Genomic DNA, 26,476 nt, shown 5'->3' with positions numbered 1-26,476 from the left:
ACTCTCTCAGCACACTTAGCAATACCATCATTCTTCCATACAGGGGACAGCAACTTGCAAATACCTTTCGCGCTAATATGTGACAAGCCGTGAGCCATAGTCACAACGGCTAGCACATATGCATCCGGCAACATCCATCTCTGACTTTCCGACAAATCAATCCAACATCTGTGTACATCTAACTTTCCCGTGCTTTCTTTCCACTTAGTCTTTTCAGTTTCGGTGGCCTCATTCTGAATCGCTTTCACGCTCTCAACAGTGTCCTCACACATACCAGTCTCTGCAGGCCACCTTACTGAACTTGTAACGTACATTCGGGTTGCGAGGTTTTTAGCTGTCTCTTTAGCAATCTCATCCGCAAACGCGTTACCACGACCAACATCATCCGTTACCTTTCGGTGCGCGCTGCATTTAACTATTGCCACCTGCTTAGGCAATGTAAGTGCGTCCAAAAGATCGTTCACGAGCTGTCCGTGTTGGATCCTCGTACCATGCGATGTCATAAATCCTCTTTCTCTCCACAGACGACCAAAGCTATGTGCAACGCCAAATGCATATTGGCTATCAGTAAACACATTCACTCGCTTTCCCTTCGACAAAACACACGCTCTTGTCAACGCAACCAACTCTGCCGCCTGCGCGGAATTCTGACTCAATCTCGCAGTTTCCACAACCGTACTCAACGTTACTACAGCATACGCAGTCGTCACATCACCATTCGGCAACTTAAAACACGAACCATCAACATACAAAGTACCATCGGGATCTGCCAATGGAGTGTTTTTTAGGTCAACACGACCCTTCGTTTCTTCCTCAGTTCGCAAATAACAATCATGTGGTGGTACATCATCTGATTCCATATGAGTTGGCAACAACGTCGCCGGGTTTAGTACATTACAGCGCTTTATTTGTATGTGACTTGCCAAAAGCGTCAACTCATAACCAGACCACCTTGCGCTCATCAAGTGTTGTTTTTTTTTACGATTTAAAAGAGTGTCAACTGCATGCGGAACCATCACCGTAAGCATATTATCCATGACCAATCCTGCAGATTGTCGGATGGACACCGCAGCCGCCGCTGTCGCTCTTAGACAACTCGGCAATGCTCTAGCTACTGGGTCCAAGGTCGAGGAAAAATATGCACATGGACGCTGCTTACCACCAAATTGCTGCGTCAAGACACTCAACGCACAACCCTCTCTCTCGTGAACGTATAGTGTAAACGGCTTGCTGTAGTCAGGAGAACCTAACACAGGAGCCGAACACAACGCATCACGCAATTCAGAAAAACTTTTCTGACACTCTTCCGTCCATGGCAAAGGAGTTGGAATATCCTTGCACGTGAGGGCTACCAATGGTTTCGCTAGCAATGAAAAATTTTGAATCCATTGCCTGCAGTATGACGTGATACCTAGAAAGGCACGCACATCTCTTTGAGTTGTTGGCACAGTCATTCGAGCGATCGCTGCAATTCTCTCTGGGGTCAACCTTCTTCCCTCCTTTGACAATAAGTGACCTAGATAGGTTACTTCTTGACAACAATATTGCAGTTTAGAAGGTGACACCTTATGATGTAAGTCACAGAGATGCTGTAACAGCGATACTTTAGCAGTTTTGCAAATCTCTTTGGTATCGGCAGCCACTAACAGGTCATCAACATACTGGATCAAAGCCGCACCAGCCGGTAACACAAACGCATCAAGTTGACTCTTCAGGGCTTGGCTGTATATCAATGGACTCTCACAATAGCCCTGGGGAGCGCGTTTAAACCGGAAGCTGCGACCACCCAATGAGAAACCGAATAGATCTCTGCTTTCCTCAGCAATCGGAATGCTAAAGAAAGCATTCTTCAGATCGATCACTGAGAACCAAGAAGCGGAGGCTGGAATCAGAGTCAGTAAAGCCGTAATATCAGGCACCACAGGAAATTGTGGAATCACAATTTTGTTCACCTCCCGTAGATCAATGACGAAACGATACACAGGAGGCTTAGATGGATCAGTTCGTTTCAAAATAGGTAACACAGGACTATTACACACATTTCCCCGAGTTTCCTCGATAACATCTTTCTTGATCAAGTCATAGATGATCGCTAACAACGCTCGTTCACAATCGAGAGAGATACGATACTGGGGAATACGTGGCAATCGTACATTTGATTTCAATTGAACAACATAAGGTGAGATGTCCAGCAGGCCCACGTCATTGGGACCTGTAGCCCACAAAGACTTAGGAAGAGAACTCAATTCCGGTGGGAGCTTATCAGTTGACAAATACATAGGAGAGATCACTCTCTGACCTAAAGTAAGCTCCACTCCCGCAGGAGAACAGTACAGAGTCGCATATAACCGTTTCAGCAAATCCAGGCCCAAAAGATTCTCACCACAACCAGTAGTCAAAATCAAAGGAGCTTGCAGCTCACGAGGCCCAATTGTGAGGGGCAAAGGGCTAGAAACCGGATTGCTAACGGGGGCGCAAGAGAATCCAACGGAAACATTCGTTAAGCCAGACAAAGGTGCGCCAGGGAGTTTCGAATGCATGATGGAACTTTTCGCTGCACCAGTGTCCAACAGAAAAGGTTCAACTACGCCCGATGTGGCAACTGCGACGTAAGGCCCTCTCTGATCAACCGGAACTGATACTACTCCCTCTCTTTGTCTGTGGCTGTCCTAGTAATTACCGTCATCAATATCATGCTCGACGTAACAGTCATCCACATGATACTGTGCAGATCTACCTGACGATGAACCACGCTGATCAAAGCAATTATTTGAATCGGATGAATTATTAGAACAATCATTTTGATTTTGAGTAACACCACGACCTCTACCTCGTGAAGCCTGTTGAGGACCACTACGACCTCCTCGAGCCGAACCACCACTATTTCGGTCACGCAAGACCGGACAATCAAACTTCAAATGACCCTCACCTCTACAGTATGCACATTGATTATATCCGAGCATAGATCTCGGCGTGGAAGAGTCATTACGCGACTGCGACCTAGAAGACTGCGATTGCGATCTATTCTGCTGCCGAGAGTCATTCTGATTCGAGCGTGGAGAATACGCTTGCTGCAACAAAAATTTCGTTTTGAGATCCTTTGTTTTCTTATCCGCACGATCATTTACCTCCTTTTCTCTATTTACGTAATATTGAGCCGTGGCTAATATCTGAGCAGAGGTAGAAACAGCCCACGAACTTTCAGAGTTTTTCAGCTTATTGCTGAGTTCAGGCAACAAATTCGATACAAATTTATCTACAAATAATCGCTGACCTCCCTCAGTGCTCATATCCTGACCACTATGATCGATGAATGCCTCCTCAAATCTCGTAAAGAAATCGGAGACACTCTCGTCCTTCTTTTGCTTGCACGCAGACAGCTTATCCCAATTAACTTTCATTGCTGGCATAAGTGTCTTCATAAGTGTAATGATTCTTTGAGGCAGAGCCGTAATTAACCGCTCAGGCTTAGCCCCACCAACCTGCAATGCGTCAGCCGCTACAAGTGCAGCCCAATCACCGCCTAACTCAGCTGCGTGATTCTCTTGACGTATTTTCGCCCAAACCGGTTGCGGAACCACGTTACCAAACAACATGTCAATGTCGGCAAGGTTCATAATAGTAGCATCCACAAGTTGGGATAACTCCTTATAGTATCCTGCCGGATTTTTGCGGGGGTCAGGCAAAGATTGTTTCACCTGCAAAACTCCCGATCGCTTCCATGGGAGGTGTATCCAAACTCTCTGGAAGTGTGGCAAAATGATAGGATTAGCTTGCGCATCACCTGGCATCCACACCGGGGGAACTTCACGCACGGGATACTGACCAGGTTTTGCCATCCACTCCTCAGTTTTGTCCTTAAACAATGCTCGAGGTAGTACAGTAGGCCGAAAAGATAGAAGATGTTCTACAGCACGTCGAACATTACTACCCACGATCATACCACTCAAACTGATGCTGCAGTTGAGTCACTTCGGGCGGCACATTGTCTACCTCATTATTATCCATCACTTCTCGTAAACATTTACACATTTCCTCAAACACAAATCTCTGTGTGGGCTCATTGAATTGAGAGAAGGTCTCAAAAATTATGCGCGGAGTATGTTTAGTGGGATACCTAATCCAATGACGCGCTATGTTTATTAACGTATCACGTTCCCTACCATCAGGAATTTGACTACGTCTTTGAGGGACATCAGAAACATCGTACCCAAGAATCGGTCCAAAAGGAGAGTAAAGATTAGCAACAGCATTAGGTATGCGACTACGAACAGACGGAGAAGAGGAGAGAAGTACAGGAGCAACAACATGGGGACTAAACACAGGAGCAGTAGGAGTAGCCAAAAGAGCAGAAGTAGCGGGAACATTAGACTGAGAAGGTATAGGCAGTGGAGCAGTGGGAACAGGAGCAGGTAAGGGAATAGGAACGACTTGGGGAACAAGAGGATTTGGAAGAACAGGACCAGCGACAGGTTGACCAGCAGCTGCCGGAACAACAGGTTGAGGAACAGGAGGAACCACAGGGGCTGTAGTATCCTGTGCGTATGGAGGTGGTGACTTCAGTAGGTAGGACAACAAAGGGTCCTCTACCGCTTCCTCTCCCTTCTTATCAGTATTGGACAGTAAAATGGGATAACACTTATCCACTGCCATACGTTGTAGTCTATCAAAAACTTCCTTTTCCTTCTCTTCTGTCTCGCTGAAACTGCTCTGCATTTCTCATCGTCGTAACGATACCTTCCCTCTTATTTCTTTTAAGCTGTTTGATTTCTTTCTGCTTGGCCTCTTTTCGCCATAGCCGAAAGGAATCAAACGTGGCCGGCCTAGACTTCTTTTTAAACAATTTTGCTTCTAGATTATCCAAAATTGCTGTTTCGAAACTGCCATGAGGTGGCCAACTAAGGACACCGTCATCTTTTGTGTAGCGGACCCAGCAATCATTATATGTGATAGGACCCACTCCATGGCGACTATATAACTCATAGACCAGAGTTCCAACTGGAGGTATCGGACATGAGTCCTCCAATCGGGAATCCGCACCACAACTTTTAAAGCAACTAAACAAAGTACTACGGCCAGGCATCGTGCACACTAACCGAGTTTCGCAAACGTCAAGGGTTTATTGGATTACGATGTCCTCGCAAAAATGCAAAACCCTCGGTTTTTGGCAATTGCAATCGTCAAATAAAACCCAACAACTAAGAACCAACAACTAAGAACCACAAATGCAATGGAACCATGCAAACAACCAAGCACTAACAACAACCAAGGACTCTGGGAGCGACCCACAAATACTTAGCTGAAAGAGCAATGGCGTCACCAGGAAGGCCCGTCAATCGTCTCGCTGTACAAAGGACTACGCCAGGCGCCAAAACAGGTCGACAGTCAGGGCATCAGTCCGTCGCAGCCGTCAGGAGGCGGGGATCTTCGCGGGAAAAGTCTTCGGGCCACTTATTTCGACAACAGGATCGATGAAGCGGGGTGCACCTTCCCTCTGAGATTTCACACGAAGTTCCTCACGATTGTCGGGCTTTGGACCGGTACCACTGATGTCGCCCAACGTTGGGCGCCAACTGAAGGACTGGGCTATTCTAAGGCCCAGCGGTGCCAGGGGACAACACCTGAAACCTTCGTGGGTTACCTGTTCCGGCGTACAAATGACAGAGACACGGGACACTTCCTTCGGCGTCAAAGATCGAGGTTTATTTACTGCAGGGAACACAGAAGTCACAAGAAGTACAACGCATGTAGGTTCTAGGAGACTGCTTCAAATTGCAACAGTGGATCGCTCCTTTTATACATATTTCCGTCATAGCACAACATGGCGAACAAAAGGTTACAACTCAGTTCCCACAGTAAACTTCAAAAAGGGCTGCTTTCATGTATTCAGGATCCCGGAACATAATTACAGTAGCATCATCGGTTCCCAACTGTAAAAGTACATTATCCCACCATTAATTTCATTCCATTCCGGCTGTAAACGTGTTTAAGGAAGAGTCAGAAACAGGTGTAAGGGAAGACAAAGATAGACAACAGATTGAAAAGAGTGTAGGGGGGCGATATCGGAAACACGATTGCAGGATCAAAGGAGTCGTGCCTAATGAATGCACAGCTGAAACAATAGACCGGCACGGCAAGATGAGCCTTGAGCGGGGCCATCTGCCTTTACAGTATCATCCCCCTCATCATAAAGACACCCTCAAAGGAACACGTGTCTTCCGCAAGAGTTTGGGAATCTCAGGGTCACGAAGCGGACAGTGTCCGTTCGCTGGCTACTTGAGGGCAAGAGACTAAATGGATGCCGTATCTAAAATGGAACCCGTGGGTTCAGATGAAGAAACCCACGAATAAGACGAACGGTTCAGGTCAGCATAGCGAAAACGCGTACACCCACTAAACTCGTCATTTGCGGTTCATAGATACCAAACTCGTCCATATTCGAACGAGTCGAAAACACCACTTATAATTGTCACAGAACCTCAGAGGTAGAGTCTTTGACGTCAGCAGTAGCTGAGCGAATTAACAAACAACCCCAAGAAGGAGTTGGGCTTCTATACAGGCATGGATGTACCATGTTACTCCGCATACTTTTACTCCGCATACCGTTACAACGCGGTATTTACAACGCATACCATTACAACGCATAGCGCTTTGAGGTGCTGGATAGTGGTAAGTATAATTTACTATTCTAACTCCAGTCCCCGTGGACCCTAGGGAAGGTGTTGGATAGTAAATTATACTTATTCCCTATCCTAGAGCGCCCCCCAGCGCAATGCGTTGTAATGGTATGCGGAGTAAAAGTCGCGTTGTAATGGTAGTGCGGAGTAAAAGATGCGTTGTAACGGGTGTATACCACAGGCATACCACCAGTGCTAAAAGGAAGCAAAAATATGCAGGGAGAGGAGGTACTCTTTTGTGTATTTCAAGCACAAAGATTCAGTGTCTTCGTCAGTAAACTAGCAGCTGGAAATCTCATAACACGTGCCAAAAAGATATGTATATAGTTCACGAGGATCTGTGATGATCGTAGCATTTGGCGAGTTTGTTCATTGGGCAAATTTTCCCCATACAGCATTGAGTCAAAGTTTAGCTAATTGCCATTTGGCGGTATTGACTTCAAAGAGTTCTGGTCTTAACTGTATACCCTTGTGAGAATCGTAATTGTTGATATATTATTGCTTTGTGGCCTCATTAATACACCTGTCTGGAAATCCAGATGCAGAGAAATAAATGAATATACTCAGAAAAGAGCTTGGTCGTAATCTGTTTAAAGTGCCATATTTCATGCATTTTTCCAAGTCTGTAGCATTTCTGCAGGCCAGCTTGCACCTCAATGCTACACCAGGTATCCATTATGGCCCGTTCTTCATCAAAGTGTTTGCACATGCTAGTCTGTATACACCTTTTTTACCTTTAACTCTGTGAAGCAGAAAAGGGACATAAAGACTCCTGGGAGGATAGACTTGGCATTTAATCACCCCAAAGTACTGGTTGATGTCTTTAAAGTCCCTATATATGGCCCGCGGATGCCCTGGGGTTACAGCTTAATGTAATACGGACTATGCACCCAAGACGGCTCTTCACGCTTTTTGACAACTTATTTAGCCTTGAAAAAGTCAAACGGATGAAACACGTGTTGGCTGCTTCTGTCTTCGTACTTTCCAAGATATTGAAAATTTAAAAGAATAAAATCATCCTTGAGGAAAGAAGAACACTTTGGACCGTACAAGTTTTTTCACTTCAGATTATCTGTTCTGATTTATTTTAACTATACGAACATTTTTTGTGTGCTTCAGTACATATTCTTTGGTCATTCTTTGTGACCATCACATGAACAAAGCATTTTATCACACATAAATTCATAACAAAGAGAAAACAATCACCCCTCTTTAATGTTTGCCCTTAATTCATTCATACATAATAATACACGTGCAGTGCCACATTTTTTTTCTTAAACACCTTTCAATAGAGCAACACATCAGAAGCTTAATGTTCTAGTGCTAGAAGGGATGAAAGTTGCTAGGCCCTGCTGGAATTTTAACCTAGAACTGTAAGGTCAAGCTCCCAGGCTCCTGCCCTAGAATCCTCAGTCCCCCAACCTCATAACAGCACACAAAACAATATCAGGATTGCACAACATATCCAATTTGTCTTGTTTAACCTCACACCATAGAAAACAATATCAGGATTCCACAACATATTCAATGTGCCTTGTTTAACATCACACCATTGAAAATAGTATCAGGATTTCACAGCATATTCAATTTGCCATGTATGTTTAGCATCACAGCATAGAAAACAATGTTAGGATTCAACAACATATTCAATTTACACTAGTAAACATAAAAGGCCTCATCAGCCTCTGACATAACAGAACTCTGCCTCCTCCCCTCACTTAAGAATCATCCTTACGCCTCGCCATGTGCGCTAATCCTACTAACCAAGCGTTTAGTCTGATACTCTGTATCTGTAAGGCCCTATTGTTAGAAAAAGGAGAACTGCAGAACCATCGTTTTGAAACAAGCATTTCAAAGTTATAAGCATTGTATCACACGTGAAATTTTACAGCATGCAAAAACAGCATTCCAGGGACTTTTATTCACCACCTTTTGCGCATTGTATACTGTAGAGAATCACTGACCTCTAAACCATGTGTAAAGCCCACTGACACTGGTAACAACAAGCCAATCTTCGAACAAAAAGGCCTTGTAGCATCGAAATAGTCAGACTACAGACAACAGTCACAGCACTGAGCCCACGTGGCCAAAGCCCCTTGAATCAATAAAACAAACACCCATGCTCAGAACACATGCACTGCGGCTCCACGCACCCAGCTCATTGCTAGAAATGCAGTAAACTCCCATTTAAAATAAGCTGTTCTGCTACAATTGTTCATGATCAGCGAATAACTTTTTTACTTCTTGCTTTCAGTCACATACAAATGTAAAACAAATACAAATGTTTCAACATTAATTTGTGAATATAACAAACAGAACTTCAACTTAACCGATTAGTTCAAGGGTCTAGTAGATTTTCAAACACGCTTGTTCTGCTTACAAAAATACTTATCAGGTCAATACATATGAGCTTTGAAGATGTCATAAAAATATAATATATAAAAGTTTTGTATCTCCAGAAAAGGTCTGTGTAGATGTGATAGCCGGGGCCAAACTCTGCCATCATGTCAGGAGAATCCACGGGTCAGTTGTCTCCAGTAATGTGTCTTTTCCAGCTGCAAACAGGATAGACTGGGATCTACCAGGAGGTGTTATGTACTACAAGGTCTGAATTATGAGCAATTCTTACAACAAATGAACCGTGGGACCCGAACTCCTAATTTATGCTTGCTTTTTTTAACAGTAGGGGATTCCAATACACTGAAGCTTGCTGCATACATATTGAGGCCCTGTGGGCCTGGTGAAAGATGGGAGGAGAGCTGAGTTCTTTGCTCCCTGGATTGTCTTTGCAGATCGTGACAGTAGCTTTTCTCAGTTTCTTTCTTTCTGTCTCTCTCTGTCTCTCTCTTTCTCTTTCTCAATCTCACGCTCTCTTCCTCGCTGCTTCTCTCGCTTTCTTTTTCTCGTTGCCTCTATCTCTCTCTCTCTCTCTCTTCCTCTCTTTCTCTCTCCCTCGGCCTCTGTCTCTCTCACTCCCTTTCTCTCCCCCTCTGCTTTTGTCTCTCTCTCTCTCTCTGTCTTTCTCTAGGCCTCTCTGTCTGTCTTTTTCTCTCTCACTGTCTCTCCCTCACTCTCTCTGTGTCTCAACCCCAAGCAAGCTGAAGCTCCCAAGTGTGCATTTATATCACAAGTATCAGGCACAGTTTGTTCCCATCTGAAACAAATCTCACCTACCAAAACCATGCATAATAGCAGGGTGGGTGTCCTGCAAGCAAAACATGGCCGGCTTGTAGCACCCCCTGCTCAGGAGGATGGATATGAAGACCGCTGAGGTGTACCATGTAAGGACCCTAATAGTGTTGTCGGACTGTAGGTTGCTGTAGGCCTCAAGGAGGGATTTTCTGCCTACAGGTGCATACATCAACATTCACACTCATATTGGGCTGATATAAAACCATATAGGATGCACTCCTATGGGTTGCATTCCAGCATGCGGTTGCTACAACCCCTTGGGGCCACGTGACCAGGCAGCCTGACTAAGGTATTGTCACACCCCACGCGACCGCCATACAGGTGACGTGAGGTGTGACATAACCTTAGTCACATGACCGCCCCACAGATCACGTGACTAAGGTGACATCACACCCTACGTGACTACCACACAGGTCTCATGACCCACACAGTCATGTGACTCGTATGTGACTTCACATCTGGAGGAGGCCCCCAGGAGCCAGAAGTCCCAGCCACGGAAGTGACGTCCTTTTTGGGATGGGACAGCTGTCACTTTTAGTTTGATTTAAGGTACTATTTCCTACTGCTATTGAACATCTTCCAATCTTATCATGCATCACTAAATATGCAGAAGAGATTTCTCTGTATAAAAAAGCAGAGGGTGTGATAGACTGAGCTTACAGACCTTGTATGCAAACCAGTGTAAAATAGTTGGTTTGGGAGTGGTTGAGTGCCACATCTTTTATTTCAGAAGAAAGACCTCGTAAAACATGTGAGTAATAAAATGTTACTTTTTGTGACCACTTATTCCTTTAAATTATGCCCAAGAAATAAAGTCATTGGTGTTCTCTTATTTGCTTTTCAGTGTGCATTTTGTAGCACATCACATATACTTAAGGTGTTCTAATATATTGATGGATCATTTTCTGCAGGCTTGCAACCCAAAATATCTGGATTATGACAAGACTGGCTCCATATGTGCTAGTGAAAATATTAATGATACACTCACAAGATATCGCTGGCTGGTCAGTGCTCCCACAGGCCCCGATGGGGTGACCACTCCCATGAGAGAGGTGGACTTCAACACATTCTTCACGTCTTCCAAGATGATCACGCTGGATTCCATCTACTTCCACGCTGGCTCTCGAGTGCAGTGTGCAGCACGGGCTGTGAATTCCAATGGAAATCAAGGCCTGGAGTTGATGAGCCCTATCGTAATTGTGAGCACTGATCAAGGTAAAGGTCCTTTATTATTTGTTTATTAATGGTTCTTTTTCCTGCAACAAGAAAATGAAGGCAGCTGTGATGCTGATGGTGCTATAATGTTTGTTAAAATTAGATGTTGGATTTAGGCATCATCAATACATGATTAGTAATAGAAAGTTACAGCACACAAGAAACAGAGCACAGTCCTATTTCAGCCTGGTTGAAAGCAATGTTTGGTGGTACTGATGTCTGACACAGGGAATGTTGTAGGAACAGGTCTTCTCTCTATATGTTGTGGACATGTGAATACATTAGAGGCTTCTGGAAAGAGGTTCTGGCCCTGATTAATGATATCAGCGGCATACATTTACCCCCTGAGACGGTTATAGTTTTACTGAGGAATGTAGACAAATAACGTTGGTACACATGATCCTCCCCAACTAATAAACTAGTTGCTGCTTATTCCTGGCAGTTAAATTGATGATAGTCGAAAATTGTAACGCTCCAGTGTCAGGTACCAGCTTAATATCAGCTTGTACACATTGTCTGTAAACTTTGTACAGATAGACTGTTGCCCTCACCAAGATAAGGATTCAATTCCGTTCCGGCATGTTAGCTTGAAGGTCTGTTGGCCATTGTTTACTGTAAGTCAAAGTTTGTTTAGGCTGATCTAGCTCTCACAATGGTACACCTAGGATACAGTTTACAATGTGGTAACCTCATTAAATAAATCTTCTATGAGTGCTGTGTCTCTGTTTGCCAAGTGTTGTTCAGTGTCTTGGCGAGCCCAGTGAAATATTTGTGTCAGTCTGTACAAACCTCTCAGGATTAACTTGAATTTTTCATCAGTTGGGGGAAGTCTGCATTGTTTACTATCGTTATTAGAGGGGATGGAAAGCTGATAACTTGGCTAGTTCTCACTGCTTTATTCCAGTGGTGTATAGTGATATGAGTGGACTAGTATAGGGTTCTCAGTTTATGTATTGTAGGAGGCAATTATAGGGGGGTCAGCCAGGAGTGCCTTACCCAGTTCTTTCTCCAGTGTTCATCAGGGCCTGAATCTGGCTGGTATTGCCCAAGACCAGACTGGAACCAATTTTGTGAATACAATATATCTGCTGATTTTAGAGACATCTAAATGTCTCTCATGAAAAGACTGAAAGGTCATTTATCTGGCCACTCTTGTGTTTCTGTATTCCAGATAAAAGGCAATAGTTTTTTTTATATACTCTTTAATATTGGGGTTAGGAATTTGAGAGGGAGAACTGAAGTCACATGGAGCAATGTAAGCATTAAATTCTTATTGATGAAATTAACCCTTGCGATCCGCAGGCTCTCTAATATGCCCCATTTAGAGAGATCTTGGAACAGGATATCCAACAATGATGGTATGTTGATATACTGTGTCTTGGAAACACTCTACATGGAATCTCTGCTAAATACTCTATGCCTGATTGGGACAAGTCAATCCCATGTTGTTGCAAGATCTCTTGACTGTTTTCTTTTTTGATGGTCACTCCCATTCCACTGGATCTCTGAAGGCTAACTTTAAATCCCTACACCTCTTTGAATGTCGGGAGTTTTGCTACTAGAGCCAGAACCAATGATGTTGTACAAAAAACACAAACTATCATCCACAAATAGGGTAATTTTTATGTAATCAATTCACGAATGTCTGACAAAATATCGAAAGACAAAAAATCGAGGTACAAAAATATCGGAGCAATAATATCGATGTCAATAATATCGACATCCTATCTACAACAAGGTAAGTTCCAAAATAACGGGGAATAAATATTGATATCAAAAATATTGTTTTTCAAAAAATATCGTTTTTTTAATTACAAAATTATGTAAAATAAATTAAATAATACTTAAAAATATAATAAACATAGTTAAAGATATGTTATATTATTTAAAATTAATATACATAATTTAATAAAAAAGATTTAAACATATACATATAGGGGTCGATGCAGATCTCGGTCAGAAGGGCACTAAAGGGGTCATTATGATTGCGGTTTTTCCGCATCCTCGGGGCCGGCGGAAGCCACCGCCGGCCCCAAAGATGCGGAAAAACCGCAGCGGACTGACCAAAGACCCACCGCCACATTAGGATGGCTGGTGGGTCCTGGTTTCCATCCGCAGCTTTTCCGCCGCGGTCGGATTACAATCGCGGCGGAAAAGCTCTAATATGGTGACGGTGTCTTCCAGACACCGTCCACCACATTAGGATGGCCAGTAAATTATGCTTTTCCGCGGCGGGTTTTCCGCTGTGGAAAAGCATACGGAACTTCACTGTGGGGGCCCGTTGTGGGCCCCCTAGGTGAAGGGGGGGTGGGGGGTGCACATGGGGGGTACCTATGGTACCCCCCTGCATTTGCATGCAGAAAGCGGCAGGCACCGCGCGGTGCCTGCCTCTTTCTGCATGCAAATGCAATGCGTGCATTTTTAACATTGCCCCGGGTGCAGCTTGAAGCTGCACCCGCCGCAATGTTAAAAATAGAGGATGTGACCGCCAGGGTGGCGGTCACATCCTAATTGCACAGGAGGGAACTCCGCATGCCATGCGGAGGTTCCCTCCTGCTCTGGGGTCCTAATCGACCCCTGAATCGGGTTCAGCATTAGCGGATCGGATACGGAGGCTGAATTTCTGTCCGGTTCTTACATGGGTCCGGACGGCGAAGTACGATGCAAACAAGCGCGAAATCTCCGTCCAAATCGTTTCCAGGTCCGAACCGCTCCGTACGTCTCGGCCGTAAGCTAACCGTGGCGCGCAATGGAGGCGAATTCCGACCGAGCCAGTACGATGCTCGATTCGGACAGCCGGATTGAGTCAAAGCTTCCTGCTCGCAATAGCTCACGGAGATGGGCTCTGGGGATCCGCATTGGACCCCCTGTTACCCGCAGCCTTACGACTCAGCCACAGGGGGAGACCCATGGGTTTCCCCAACACAGGCAGGTACGGTGCGGATGGCACCAACGCGTAAAATTGATACTTGTATAGCGCACTACTCACCCGCAAGGGTCTCAAGGCGCTTGTACGAATACCGCTGTGGAACCCATCCTGGCTTTCCCTGTGAGGCGTCCACTCTTGGGCACCCCCAAGGTGGAGGCCAGGTATCCTTAGCGTTATGGGGGCCGTTGTGGAGATTAAGCAAGCTATTGCCCAGAGTTGCAGAATGGGACTCCATGATTGGAATAAGCACGAGGCGAGAATTATCAGGTCCGTGGAATTTTTGAGCCCAAGACCCGCCGAGGCGGGGAATTGGACCCTGGTCCCAGGCTAGACCTCTGCATCATGGTCTTCCGCTCTAACCATTGAGCCACACTTCTCCACGCGTACCCACTGTAGGGGGTGCACTTGTCCGCAACGTACCCATTCAGTCAATGGGAGCTCATGTATGCATCGTACGATCTGCTCCCATTGACTTCTATGGGAGTCCGACCGAACCGAGTCCGACAGCATACGGCCACATCTTACTCGCTCGGTCGGACTTCAGGAGTCCAGATCGGTCGGAAAACACCCCGGATCCGGCCCGGTCGGAGTGCTTTCCAACCGAGATCGGAATGGACCCCATAATATATAATATAGATACTTACTTATTAATCAGTTTTAATAATTATTTTATTAAGTTATAAATATTTTAAAATATTATAAATTACAAATTCATCTTTACACATAAAATATTAACAAAAATAAAAATTAAATAATTAAGTAAAGCAAATTAAACAAAAAATACTTTTATTATTTTTTTAATTACTTATATACTACATTAGCTAAAACAATACAAAAAATATTAAATAACAGAGGAAATAAAATACATTACTTTTCCCACTCCAAAGAGTGCAACAGTCGGGAAAGTGTTGTATGGCGTAAGGGTAAAAATTACTATTCCAACTCCAGAGAGTGCAACAGTAGGGAAAGTGTTGGGTAGCAAAGGGGTAAAAATTACTATTGCAACTCCAGAGAGTGCAACAGTAGGGAAAGTGTTGGATAGCGAAGGGGTAAAAATTATTATTCCCACTACAAAGAGTGCAACAGTATGGAAAGTGTTTGATAGCATAGAGGTAAAAATTACTTTTCCAACTCCAGAAAGTGCAACAATAGGGAAAGTGTTGGATAACGTAGGGGTAAAAATTACTATTCCCACTCCAAAGAGTGCAACAGTAGGAAAAGTATTGGATAGCGTAGGGGTAAAAATTACTATTCCAACTCCAGAGAGTGCAACAGTAGGGAAAGAGTTGGATAGCGTAGGGGTAAAAATTACTATTCCCACTCCAAAGAGTGCAAAAGTAGGGAAAGTGTTGGATAGCGTAGGGGTAAAAATTACTATTCCAACTCCAGAGAGTGCAACAGTAGGGAAAGTGTTGGATAGCGTAGGGGTAAAAATTACTATTCCAACTCCAGAGAGTGCAACAGTGGGGAAAGTGTTGGATAGCGTAGGGGTAAAAATTACTTTTCCAACTCCAAAGAGTGCAACAGTAGGGAAAGTGTTGGATAGCATAGGGGTAAAAATTACTATTCCCACTCCAGAGAATGCAACAGTAGGGAAAGTGTTGGATAGCGTAGAAGTTAAAAATAACATACTTATAAATAAATTAATATTGTAAAATATAAAAAAAATGAATTATTAAATAATCTAAACTATTTACAAATACCAATAAATAATTAATAAAAACATAATTACCAATGAGTAATTAAGTAACGATAAATTAATAATAAATACCAATTAATAATAAATAATAAATATTATTATCCAATTAATAAACATTGAACAATAAAATATTTATTGTAACAAAAGCATATTAATTATTAAAAAGTAATTACCAATTAACTAATATTGAACAAAATTAAATCATTTGATAAACCAAAAATAATAATTCTCAGACAATAATTGCCAATTAATAATTACTTATTAATATATCAATTAAAAATGTCATTAAATATTATTTAGTAATAGTTAATGACCAATTAATGATTAAACAACAATACATACATTTTCATAACCAAAAAATTATACTTTGAAATGATTACCAATGAATAATTAATATCCAATAAATTAGTTATCAATACCCAACTATAAATGTAATAACTACTTAATTACATATCAATTACTTTACACACTATTCCCCTATAAACACACAACAAACCCCAAAAATAAAATAATACACTTAACATAATTATCAATTAAATAATTAAAATGAATTACCAATTAAGAAAAATTAATTACCAATTAATAATTAACAATAATATAATTAGCAAAAACAAATAATGAAAATACATTATTACTTAATTACATTTAAATTACTTCCCACCCTATTCCCCTATAAACCTATAACCCGCTACAGAACATAATTATCAATTAATCAATTAATTAAAATGAATTACCAATTAATACAAATGAATTACCAATTAATACAAATTAATTTAAAATTCCTAAAAATTAATAATTAATTTAGTATAATTAAATTACTTCCCACCCTATTACCCTATAAACCCACAACCCGCTACGATACTAAAATACAAAATGTACTTAAATTACATTTAAAAAAATGCATATGAAATACATAATAATATACGTGAAGTATCGATATTAGTAACATCGATATTACTAACATCGATATTACTTACATCGATTTTAACAAAATCGATATTACTTACCTTCGGAATTCTGTCCTTTCGATATTAAAAAATCGATATTTCTTAACTTCTATATTCTGTCCCTTTGATATTAAAACATCGATATTATTGTAGGTCGATATTAAAATATCGATATTTTGTCTGCCTACCCAATGCACATGTTCAGAGCACATGGCTGTCCTGTCTCATTCCACTGGCTAGGATTATTGGCTCTGCCCTTTGTGATCTGACTTTTATCTGGGTTATGGGACTTTTGAAATTGGCCTGTATGAGACAGGCCATTCTCACTCCCAAGCCCCATTTCTCTAGAACAGTAAAAGTAAATTCCCAAACTACTGTATCAAACGCCTTTTCTGCATCATGTGAGAGAAAAAGCTGTTGAGTGTCATTATAAGGTAACATATTGTTGTCCTCTGGTTGCCTCTTTCAATGATTCCTGCTTTGTAAGGCGAAACCATAAATCTATAAGCCTGTTCAAGTGGATCTTGTTGAAGATCTTGACATCACAATTTAAAAAAGCTATCAGTCTAAGCTATACAGATGGGGATCTTTCCCTGGCTTTTGGATCAGAGTCAGTGTGGATTCCATTATACTGGGTGTCACCAGGAAGGAGTAAAGACTTTTGTCAGGTGTTGACCAAGATGTCACAATATGAAACCCTCTGGTTCTAGAGCCTTATTGTTCAGAAGATTCTTTATAGCTTCTCAAACCTCGTCTTGAAGCCCTTCTTAAAGATCCGGAAGAATCTCTGGAAGATAAAGTCTCATGGGACGTGTAGTAAATAGCTGGAGACCACAGATGTACCACAAGAGGTTTATTGCAGGAGAACAGCGTAAAGCAACTTCAACACAAGCTGGCCAGGCACAAACTGTCACCACCTAGAACACTAGGAGGAGGCAGAGCCATCTACATTCTGGAATGAGTGACATAGTTCTATCAGGCATCAAGATGAGGTCTTCAAAGGTACTGGCCAGCAAATAAACGTCGCCAAAATTGTAGTAAATAGCTGGAGACCACAGATGTACCACAAGAGGTTTATTGCAGGAGAACAGCGTAAAGCAACCTCAACACAAGCTGGCCAGGCACAAACTGTCACCACCTAGAACACTAGGAGGAGGCAGAGCCATCTACATTCTGGAATGAGTGACACAGGTAAGAACTATGGTAGAGCATGGAAATAGAGGAAAGATTAATATACAACAGTATGGTTTTTAAAGAGATGAATCACAAGGTTTGTTTAGAATAGAGATTAGAATAGTATTGATTCAAGGCATGCAGAACTGCCTTATCGGAGGTATGTTTTTACCTCATCAGCCTCTCTTATGGGTCGCATATAATTATTAGTTCTGTCCATTTCGATTTTATAGGCCAATAAACGGCTTCCTCCCCTTTTTCATACTATTTTGTTCAGTATTTACTAGCCTACAAGCTGCTTCATTATGGAGGAGAGCCTCAAGGCCACCCCTGGCCTTATCTAAGTCCCTATAAGCCCTTCTAGTACAAATGTTTTTATGTTTCAATTACAATTTGGATATCTCTGTCTTTAGTTCTGTCTTTAGGTGTTTCTCCAATTTCATGAAGTTGGTCGTATCATATGGTCAATATGTTCCCCACTCAAGACTCCCTCAGCTGTGTCCCAGATTGTAGCCCAAGGCATCCCTGCTGTTTTTTTCAGCTATATAGTTCTCAAGGGCATTGTGTATATTATTATTAAGAAGGAGGTCAATAAATGAAATTTCATGAATTTTCCACAGTCCCTTTTCTGGTAAATCCTAGTTGCAGCTTTGCCACGGTGTGATTATTAGAGAACAGGTATGCCTGTAACCAACATCTCTCAGAGCCACCAAGGACAGTAGGAGCAGGAAATTACAGATCTATGAAATGGGATCTATGAGCATTTGAGTAAAATGTATAGTCTCTTTCTCCCGGGTGTGTAGCCACTACACCTCTATAAGATTAAGGTTGTGTATTCCAGTCCATAACAACTGTGAAATAGCTGGCTTTTGCCATGTTATCGAAGACCTGTCAAGGGCCCGATCTAGAGCCACCTTGAAGTTGACACCTATAATTGCCTCACCCTTTGCTAAACCTGCAACCCTGCAACCATGTAAAAGAAGTTAGCATATAATGTGTCTTAATTGTCATTGGGTCATAGACCGGAGGATCTTCCCAACTTTACTATACCAGTAACCACAATTTCCCACAGTTCACTCTTCCTTGTTTTTATGGGTGAACTCCTACATGAAAGAAGTCCTATCTCTGAACAAAATGGCTACCCCTTCAGTTTTGGATCGTCCTATGGAAAAGAATTGCATATAATATCATTTTGATCTTAGTCTAGGGATGTCAGACATTTGTACTTGTTCCTTCCCTGTTTAGTGACTGTACCACCTGGTATACACTGATGTTCAAACTAACAATATCATTCTTTTATCTGCCAAATAGTGCATGATTGGGAAAATAATTTAGTTTCATATTCATAAGTGGGTCTGTGAGTAAGTATGATAAGTGGTGGGGTGTGGTCCTTACAGAGCCATGTGAGTGTCTAAACACTCACAAATGTAACATTTGTGAATATTTCAAAACATCTCTGCAGCTCCATTTTCCCATAAAAATAGAAATGTACTCTGTCAAGGGCATGAGTACTGTGTTTCCCAGCATTGGAAGTGGAAGGAAACACTACCAAAATCAGTGGTGTTGTAACTGGAGTGGTTTGTTTGCCAGGAAAAATGTTTTCCATGTGGTTGGGAAAAAAAAGAAAAGCAAATAATTCTTCCAAGAAGGCATTACCCTCTCCACAATTATACACTATGCGCAGTTGAGCATGTGGTAAAGCTTTCACGTGTGATAGAAGGGTGTGTATTAGAACATTTTTGTCTCAATCCTGTGCATGCATTTATCCCAGTTATGATTAAATTACTGATCTGAGTAGAACATGTTAAATGTCAGTTGGCTTTCTAGTCACTTAGGAGCTCATTAGGATGACTGGTGGACTTTGTCCGCCCGCCATCGGATGTATGCCATCACAACGCATGCTTTTACTCCGCATGCCATTACAACACAGTTTTTACAACGCAAGCCGTTACAACGATTTGCCTTGGGGGGCACTGGATACTGGAATAGTTTAATTTTCTATTCCAACTCCAGTCCCCGTGGATAGTAGGGAAGGTGTTGGATAGAAAATTAAACTATTCCCTATCCTACAGCGCCCTCCAGCGCAAGTCGTTGTAACGACTTGTGTTGTAATATCTGCGTCATAATGGTAGTGCGGAGTAAAAGTTGCGTTGTAAAGGATGTTTCCCCCACCATCCTGTCAGAATTCGGGACCGTCCGCCATTAGGGTGTGGGTCCCGTGGAGGGTATTAGGATATGCCCGCCACAGTGGCGGGCACATCCTGCATTTATAGCATTGTGGCGGGCGGTGCTCTCTGCACCGCCCGCCACAATGCTATAAATGCATTTGCATAAACAAAGCGGCAGGCACCGCACGGTGCCTGCCGCTTTGTATATTCAAATGAAGAGGGGTACCATAGGTACCCCCCATGTGTAACCCCCACCCCTCCTTCACTCTGGGGACCCGCAGGGGGCCCCCAGAGTGAAGACCGCATGCCTTTCCGTGGCGGCAAAGGCATTAGTAAAAAGGCATCCTAATATGGCAGGCGGTGTCTGAGAAACACCGCCACCATAGAAACCCTTTTCCGCTCCCGTCGCCTTGCGACCGGGGCGGAAAAGCGGTGGACGGTCTTTCCGTCCGCCGATGTCCCCCCCGCCATACTAATATGGTGGGGGGGGGAACAAGTGTGGATGTCGGGCGGATTGCCCCCGCCAGGCTGGCGGTGGCTACCGTCAGCCTGTCGAGGGCAATCTGCCCGACTTCGTAATGGGCCCCTAAGTATTTTATCTCACCCACTTAGTGAAAGCAAGGTAAAAATAAAAAAGATGGAATTCCACCTCAATGCTTTATTCTGGCTTAAAGATAACCCGAACTTACCTTTGGGGGACATTTTTCAGACGTGCTGCAATGGCTATTAAAACATATCAGTAGAATTATGATGGGCAATTAAAAATAATTAGATTACAATACTATGCCTTACGATATATTATTGGTCTAAATAATTAGATTACAATACTATGCCTTACGATATATTATTGGTCTAAAAGAGGGCTCGTACGTAACCCCCCTCAGGACAGGTTTTAAAACTGAACAGAAAAACCCAGAATGCTTAGTTGATTGTATTGCAAAATATTACTTTTCTGGCATTCAGTCTAAAAATTCTTTCACCTTTGTATCATCCAGATATGTTAGATTATGATTATTCTGCTGCTACATGACCTATCATGTTATAGCAAAGAGGGATGTTAGCTCATGTTAATTTAACATACATAGCATGGAATCCCCCCAGGAGGGGTATCTGGGTGCACAGAAAGATTGCAGGCAAAGGAAGCACCAATCAAAGCAATTCTGTCTTGAACAGTTTCCTGAATTTCAGGTGGTCAGAGCATGTGTGCATGTGGTAAGGTAACGAGCTACAATACAGTTAGGGAAAAGACCAACCTCTCGTTCGGGACTTTCTGATACGCAGGACAGTGAACTAAGCTTTGTCGCCTGATCTAAGGTGCCTAGCCGGACAGTAAAGATTTAGCTTTGAAATTAGGTAGCTGGGGCCTTTGCCCAAGAATGCATTGTGGGTAAGACAACATATTTTTAAAATAGTTATTTTCATGACAGGCAGCCAGTGTAAAGATCTTAGTAATGGTGGGGAAGCGAAGCCAGATGGGGGGTTGGGCATGAAACGGGCAGCCATATTCTGGACAACTTGTAATTTAGCTAATAATGTCTCATTGGCAGAGGCAAGTAACACGTTGCTGTAATCCAATCTGCTCTTTATAAGTGCTTGTACCATGGTCTGCCATGAGGAGTGGAAAGACAGTAAGAGCTTTCCTCAGCAGATGCATAATATGGTAACAGGCACCTGTAGTGGCAGCACCTGCTCTTTCATGGGCAAGGCTTGGTCGAAACGAATGCCTAAGTTCTATATTAATGCGTCAAAGTTCAAAAACGCCAGATACTCTACTTACAGTCCATACGAACGTGGCTGGCATTCCACCAGTTCTTGCCACCACGATCTTGATTCTACCGTAGCCTTTCAGCCCTGATGAGTCACATTTCCTTCACGGTATGACGAAACACGTGTCGGCTGGCTACTATTTTCTGTACTGACCAACAATTGACTTATAAACAACTTTCACCCACATGAACCTTTGTATCTGGCGTTTTTGAACTTTGACGCATTATTATTTCTCTCAGCGAGTTTACAATTCCTTAAACTAGGACTACGTACTACACTTGCGTGTGCACAGGATCTGTTCTTCTTTCTTTTGGTTTAAGCCTCTCTAAACCATCGCAGGGGTTGTTTTTTCCTATTGGGGTTGTGTTCCCCTGTCCTGTTCTGCACCGTGTGCCTACTGCACAAACATTTCAGCAGCAAGATCATACTGCTCAGAGCGCCACTGCTTCCTGCTCTCTCAACTCAAACCCATTCGCTCTCAAACCTAGAGGAAGAGGTGGTTGACAGGTCAGGGTTTCTGAGTTAGTGAAAAGTAAGTCAAGCGATTTCCCACAACATGAGCTAGACCCTTAATTTTTTGCCGCAGACCATGTGTTTCTAAATCAGCACAGAGTTGGGAAACGTCAGAATCAAGTGTGTGCATGCCAGAGATAGTGTATACATAATGGGCAAGCCGGTATTACATTCTTGACTTTTGAGAATGTTTCTATTATCTTCAGATACTTGAAATTCACATTTCTAGTCTACTGTCAAGTAATCTAAATAAAAATGAGAACTGAAGTCCAAATGAACATTCCTGTGCAAAATGGCTAATGCATTGTACATTATATCTTTAGATTTATGATTAACCTGATTAGGCACCAGTTTAAGTTACCTGATGGTTTTGATAATAATTGCTTTTTGTATTAACTTTTTTCCAAAACACAACCAATTTGGATCACCGGAATTGTTTTGAAAATACTACACTTCTTTTCCAGAACTTAATGAAGAGCTCTTGTTCTTTTTCATTAGGTCTTTGCCAACCCAGGGTACCAGGTGTTGTTGGAGCTGAACCCTTTTCTGCCAAGTTGCGCTACACGGGCCCAGAAGATCCCGACTACCCTAACCTCATCAAGCTGACCGTCACCCTGCCACACATTGATGGTGAGTCCAGATCTCCAAGAGGGCTTAGAAGTAGAGCTTGACAAACTCACTATGTGAGTTCTGCAAAAGCAAGACAAACTGGCATTGCTTTCAGTAGTGCAACAGGTACAGTACGCAGGGATCTTGTGGTCCAAGTGGCCCTCTGCATCCCAAACATCACTCCATTTAACTTCCTAACTTCCTAACCGGGGTTAGGAGGGGCATTTTACTTTGTTGCTATTGTATGGAGTACAATAGAGACTCAAGGGGTTATGTTGACTAGTTCTATATCAGACAACACAGCTCTTACAGTTACAATTACCCACATCAATGGTGCTTTTGGACCTCTGAAGTATACACGAAGATCTGGACTTTTGACAGGCAGGCTGTTCACAAGGGTAGTGAACAAAAATTAATTGATATTTGATCAAATATTGTGAATGTGGTCATACTTCATTATTCTCATAGTTTGTGCTCACTAGGCTTGATGAAGTATATTGATGCGATTAACAGCAGGTATCACGCTGCTATGGAATTTTGAAATTTGTTTTGAAGCTCATTCCGGGTTCAGTTATGCCGGCGCCATTAACCTGTGTTGTAACTAGGATCACTTTTAGATTGTCTATTATATATTTAGCAACCTCTGCAGCTGCACTATTGAGACTATGCAGGAAGTTAGAGTTCAAGAAATAAAAATATTGGGGGGAATTTACAATTGTGTTTTCTGTCGTTCATGCATGTATACAGCAAGAAATGCCTTCCTTTATGTGTGCCATGCATTCACAAAAGCAGTCCCGGCAGGCGTAAATGGATTTACTAATAAGAATTACTGATTAATTCTCTACCATGACTGCAGACAAATGTGCATGGGTAACTCTCGTGCAATTGGTGGGATGTGGGCAGAACAAGCATGGTTCGCCCTCAAAGTTTGTGACCCCTCCAACCCAAACTTGTCCATTTGAGGGCATTCATAAAACTCCAATCCAACCCTTTTCCCCTCTCGTAACTGTTCATAAATATGCTGTGGCCTATGGCTGGAGTATCTTCCTTTCAGGATGGGAAGGCGATGGAAACCTCCAATTTTGGAGGAGGTGTAGAGGAAGGCTTTTCTCCACTAGAAACCATGTTTTGCTTGTTTGCGCCTGCTTTGTGTGCCCCGGGTCACTTTGGTATTACAGAAGGGGATGCCGATGCTTGTGCGTCCCCTCCTGTAATACCGATAGCGCTGGTGCACTTAAATCGCCAGCGCTGTCTTCAGAGGGTGTTCCATCATTTGCATGGGCGCGTGGCCCCATACAAATGAGGGCATTGCTTTGCCTTTGCGCTCGTGCCATATTACAGACACAAGCTCAGAGGCAAAGAAGCTATCAGGAGGCCCACTAACAAGGCGCCAACTAAAAGGTGGCACACTGTCAGTGCGCCCCGTGATGGCAGCACAATGGAGGTGGGAAAGTGGGTCCCGTGGACCACTCACCCGTCCCCTTGAAGGCGGGTGCAGTCACTCACTGCGTCACCTACAAGGAGATCTTTATTTCCCCTTCAAAGTGCAGGCGGCGGGTTGCGGGTTGCCGCCTGCACTGTGAAAACGTGGAGCGGCTTCAAAGCAGCCGCTCGTTTTTTCACAGGAATACGCATTCACCATAATGCAGCACATTTGCATTGTTTGCCTTGGGTGCATCTTTTAAAAGGCGTTCCCAGCACAAACAATAAAATTGCACCATTTGCATAATATGGGCCCAGGTGCCCTATTATGTAAAGGGTGCAAAAACGGAAAGTGCACCCTATTAGAATGAATGCGCTGCCCCCAGTGCAGCCACAAACTTACACTGCCCTGGGGGGAGGACATTCATGTGTGAAGACGGAGCTGCTTCTTTGAAGCTGCTCAGTTTTTCCACAATGCAGTTGGCCACCTGCCTGCATTTTTAAATGGGATTAGAGATCCCCTTGAAGGTGGGGGCAGCGAGTGACTGCATCCGTCTGCAAGGGGATGTCCATGGAACCCCTTTTCCCCCTTCCAGAGGACTGCAATCAGGGGGCACACTGACAGTGCATCACATTTTAGATGGTGTGCTGTCAGTGGACCTCCTGAGAGATTCTTTGCCTTCGCGCTTATGTCTATAATGAATGTATGATGATACAACGCGCACCATCACAACGCGGTATGTTACATTGCGGTCTTGACAATGCAAGTCGTTAGATCAACTTGCGTTGGAGGGCGATGGACTTAGGAATAGTGTGAATTTCTATTCAAACTCCAGTCTACGTACAGTAGGGAAGGTGTTGGAATAGTAATTCACACTATTCCTTAGTCTAGAGCACCCTCCAGTGCAAGTCGATGTAACGACTTGGGTTGTCATAACCACAGTGTAACCATACCACGTTGTAATGGTTGAATGGTAAAGGATGTTTCCCGTCTATAATACGGTGCGGGTGCAGAGGCAAGGGTATTCCCTCGTTTGCATGGGGCCACGCCCCATTCAAATGGGGTAATGTCCCCTTGAGAAAGCGCTGACACTGTATGTGTGCCAGTGCTTTCAGTATTACAGAAGAGGATGCATAAGCGTCTGCACCCCCTTCTGTAATACCAAAGTGCCATGTTGGCACACAAAGCGAGCTCAAATGCCCGTTGCGACCTTGGGGCACTTCCATCATATGGCCCAAGGAATATTACTGGAAATGTTGATGAATTCCAAAAACTAGTAGATCTGCACCATTTGTAGGAATAATTATGGAGGGCAGGTGTACAACTATTTGTGTGAATTGCCCTCATTGTATGTAAACCATATTAATTCAAATGTCAGTTGTTAAATAAGTGGCTATTCTGGGGTTTCCAGATCAGCAAGAATAATGTGCTGTATGTTTTTCGTACAGGCATGATGCCGGTTGTGTCCACGAGGGAACTGTCCAACTTTGAGCTCACCCTGAGCTCTGATGGGACAAGGGTTGGAAACCACAAGTGTTCCAACTTGTTGGATTACAATGAAGTAAAAACCCGTCATGGTTTCTTGTCCGATGCAACCAAGAACCCCGATGTGATTGGGGAGACCTCCCCCTACCAGTACAGCACGGCGCTTCGGGGAGCCAGTACTCTGCGTTTCTATCGCAATCTGAACCTAGAAGCCTGCCTCTGGGAGTTCACCAGCTACTATGACATGTCAGAGCTGCTCACGGACTGTGGAGGCACCATTGGCACAGATGGACAGGTAACATGAACAAGAAATGTTGTTTTTACTATGTTTTCATTCACTCCTTTACTTTCTAATTGCAAATTTCCACCAAGGACTTTTTTATAGATGGATGTACGGTACTGTTGTTATTGCAGTCCTCCCTCTAGGCCCATTATATACATTATAGTAGTATATAGGTCAATGTATGTTAATACTTCTTTATTCTTTCTTTTGATCTTTCTTTAGAATTCTTTTATAGCACCATACATTACTTTATAGCCACTTCCCAGTATTACACAATATTGGTTAAAAGTTTAATTGACTTCATACGATCATGGTTTTATTTTGTGATGGGCTCTCAGGCATTGGAGTTGGGAAATTGAAAAACTGAATTTGGTCATGTAAACAAATTTTCATTGA

General features: G+C 43.0%; 1 protein-coding gene across 1 annotated transcript in view; it reads left to right on the top strand.

The window, feature by feature from the left end:
* The window catches only part of FREM2 (FRAS1 related extracellular matrix 2), a 639,092-nt gene that overhangs the window by 505,666 nt on the left and 106,950 nt on the right, over positions 1 to 26,476 (top strand). Inside the window, exons 14-16 of the mRNA XM_086935067.1 lie at positions 10,781 to 11,084; positions 22,779 to 22,910; positions 25,761 to 26,092. Of these exons, the coding sequence (XP_086791193.1) occupies positions 10,781 to 11,084; positions 22,779 to 22,910; positions 25,761 to 26,092 (768 nt within the window). The remainder of the gene's footprint in view (positions 1 to 10,780; positions 11,085 to 22,778; positions 22,911 to 25,760; positions 26,093 to 26,476) is intronic.

Source organism: Lissotriton vulgaris, chromosome 8 (assembly GCF_964263255.1).
Source record: "Lissotriton vulgaris chromosome 8, aLisVul1.2, whole genome shotgun sequence".
Classification (NCBI taxonomy): Eukaryota; Metazoa; Chordata; class Amphibia; order Caudata; family Salamandridae; genus Lissotriton; species Lissotriton vulgaris.
The sequence above is the reverse complement of the archived record's forward strand: the minus strand, read 5'-3'. Positions and strand labels throughout refer to the sequence as shown.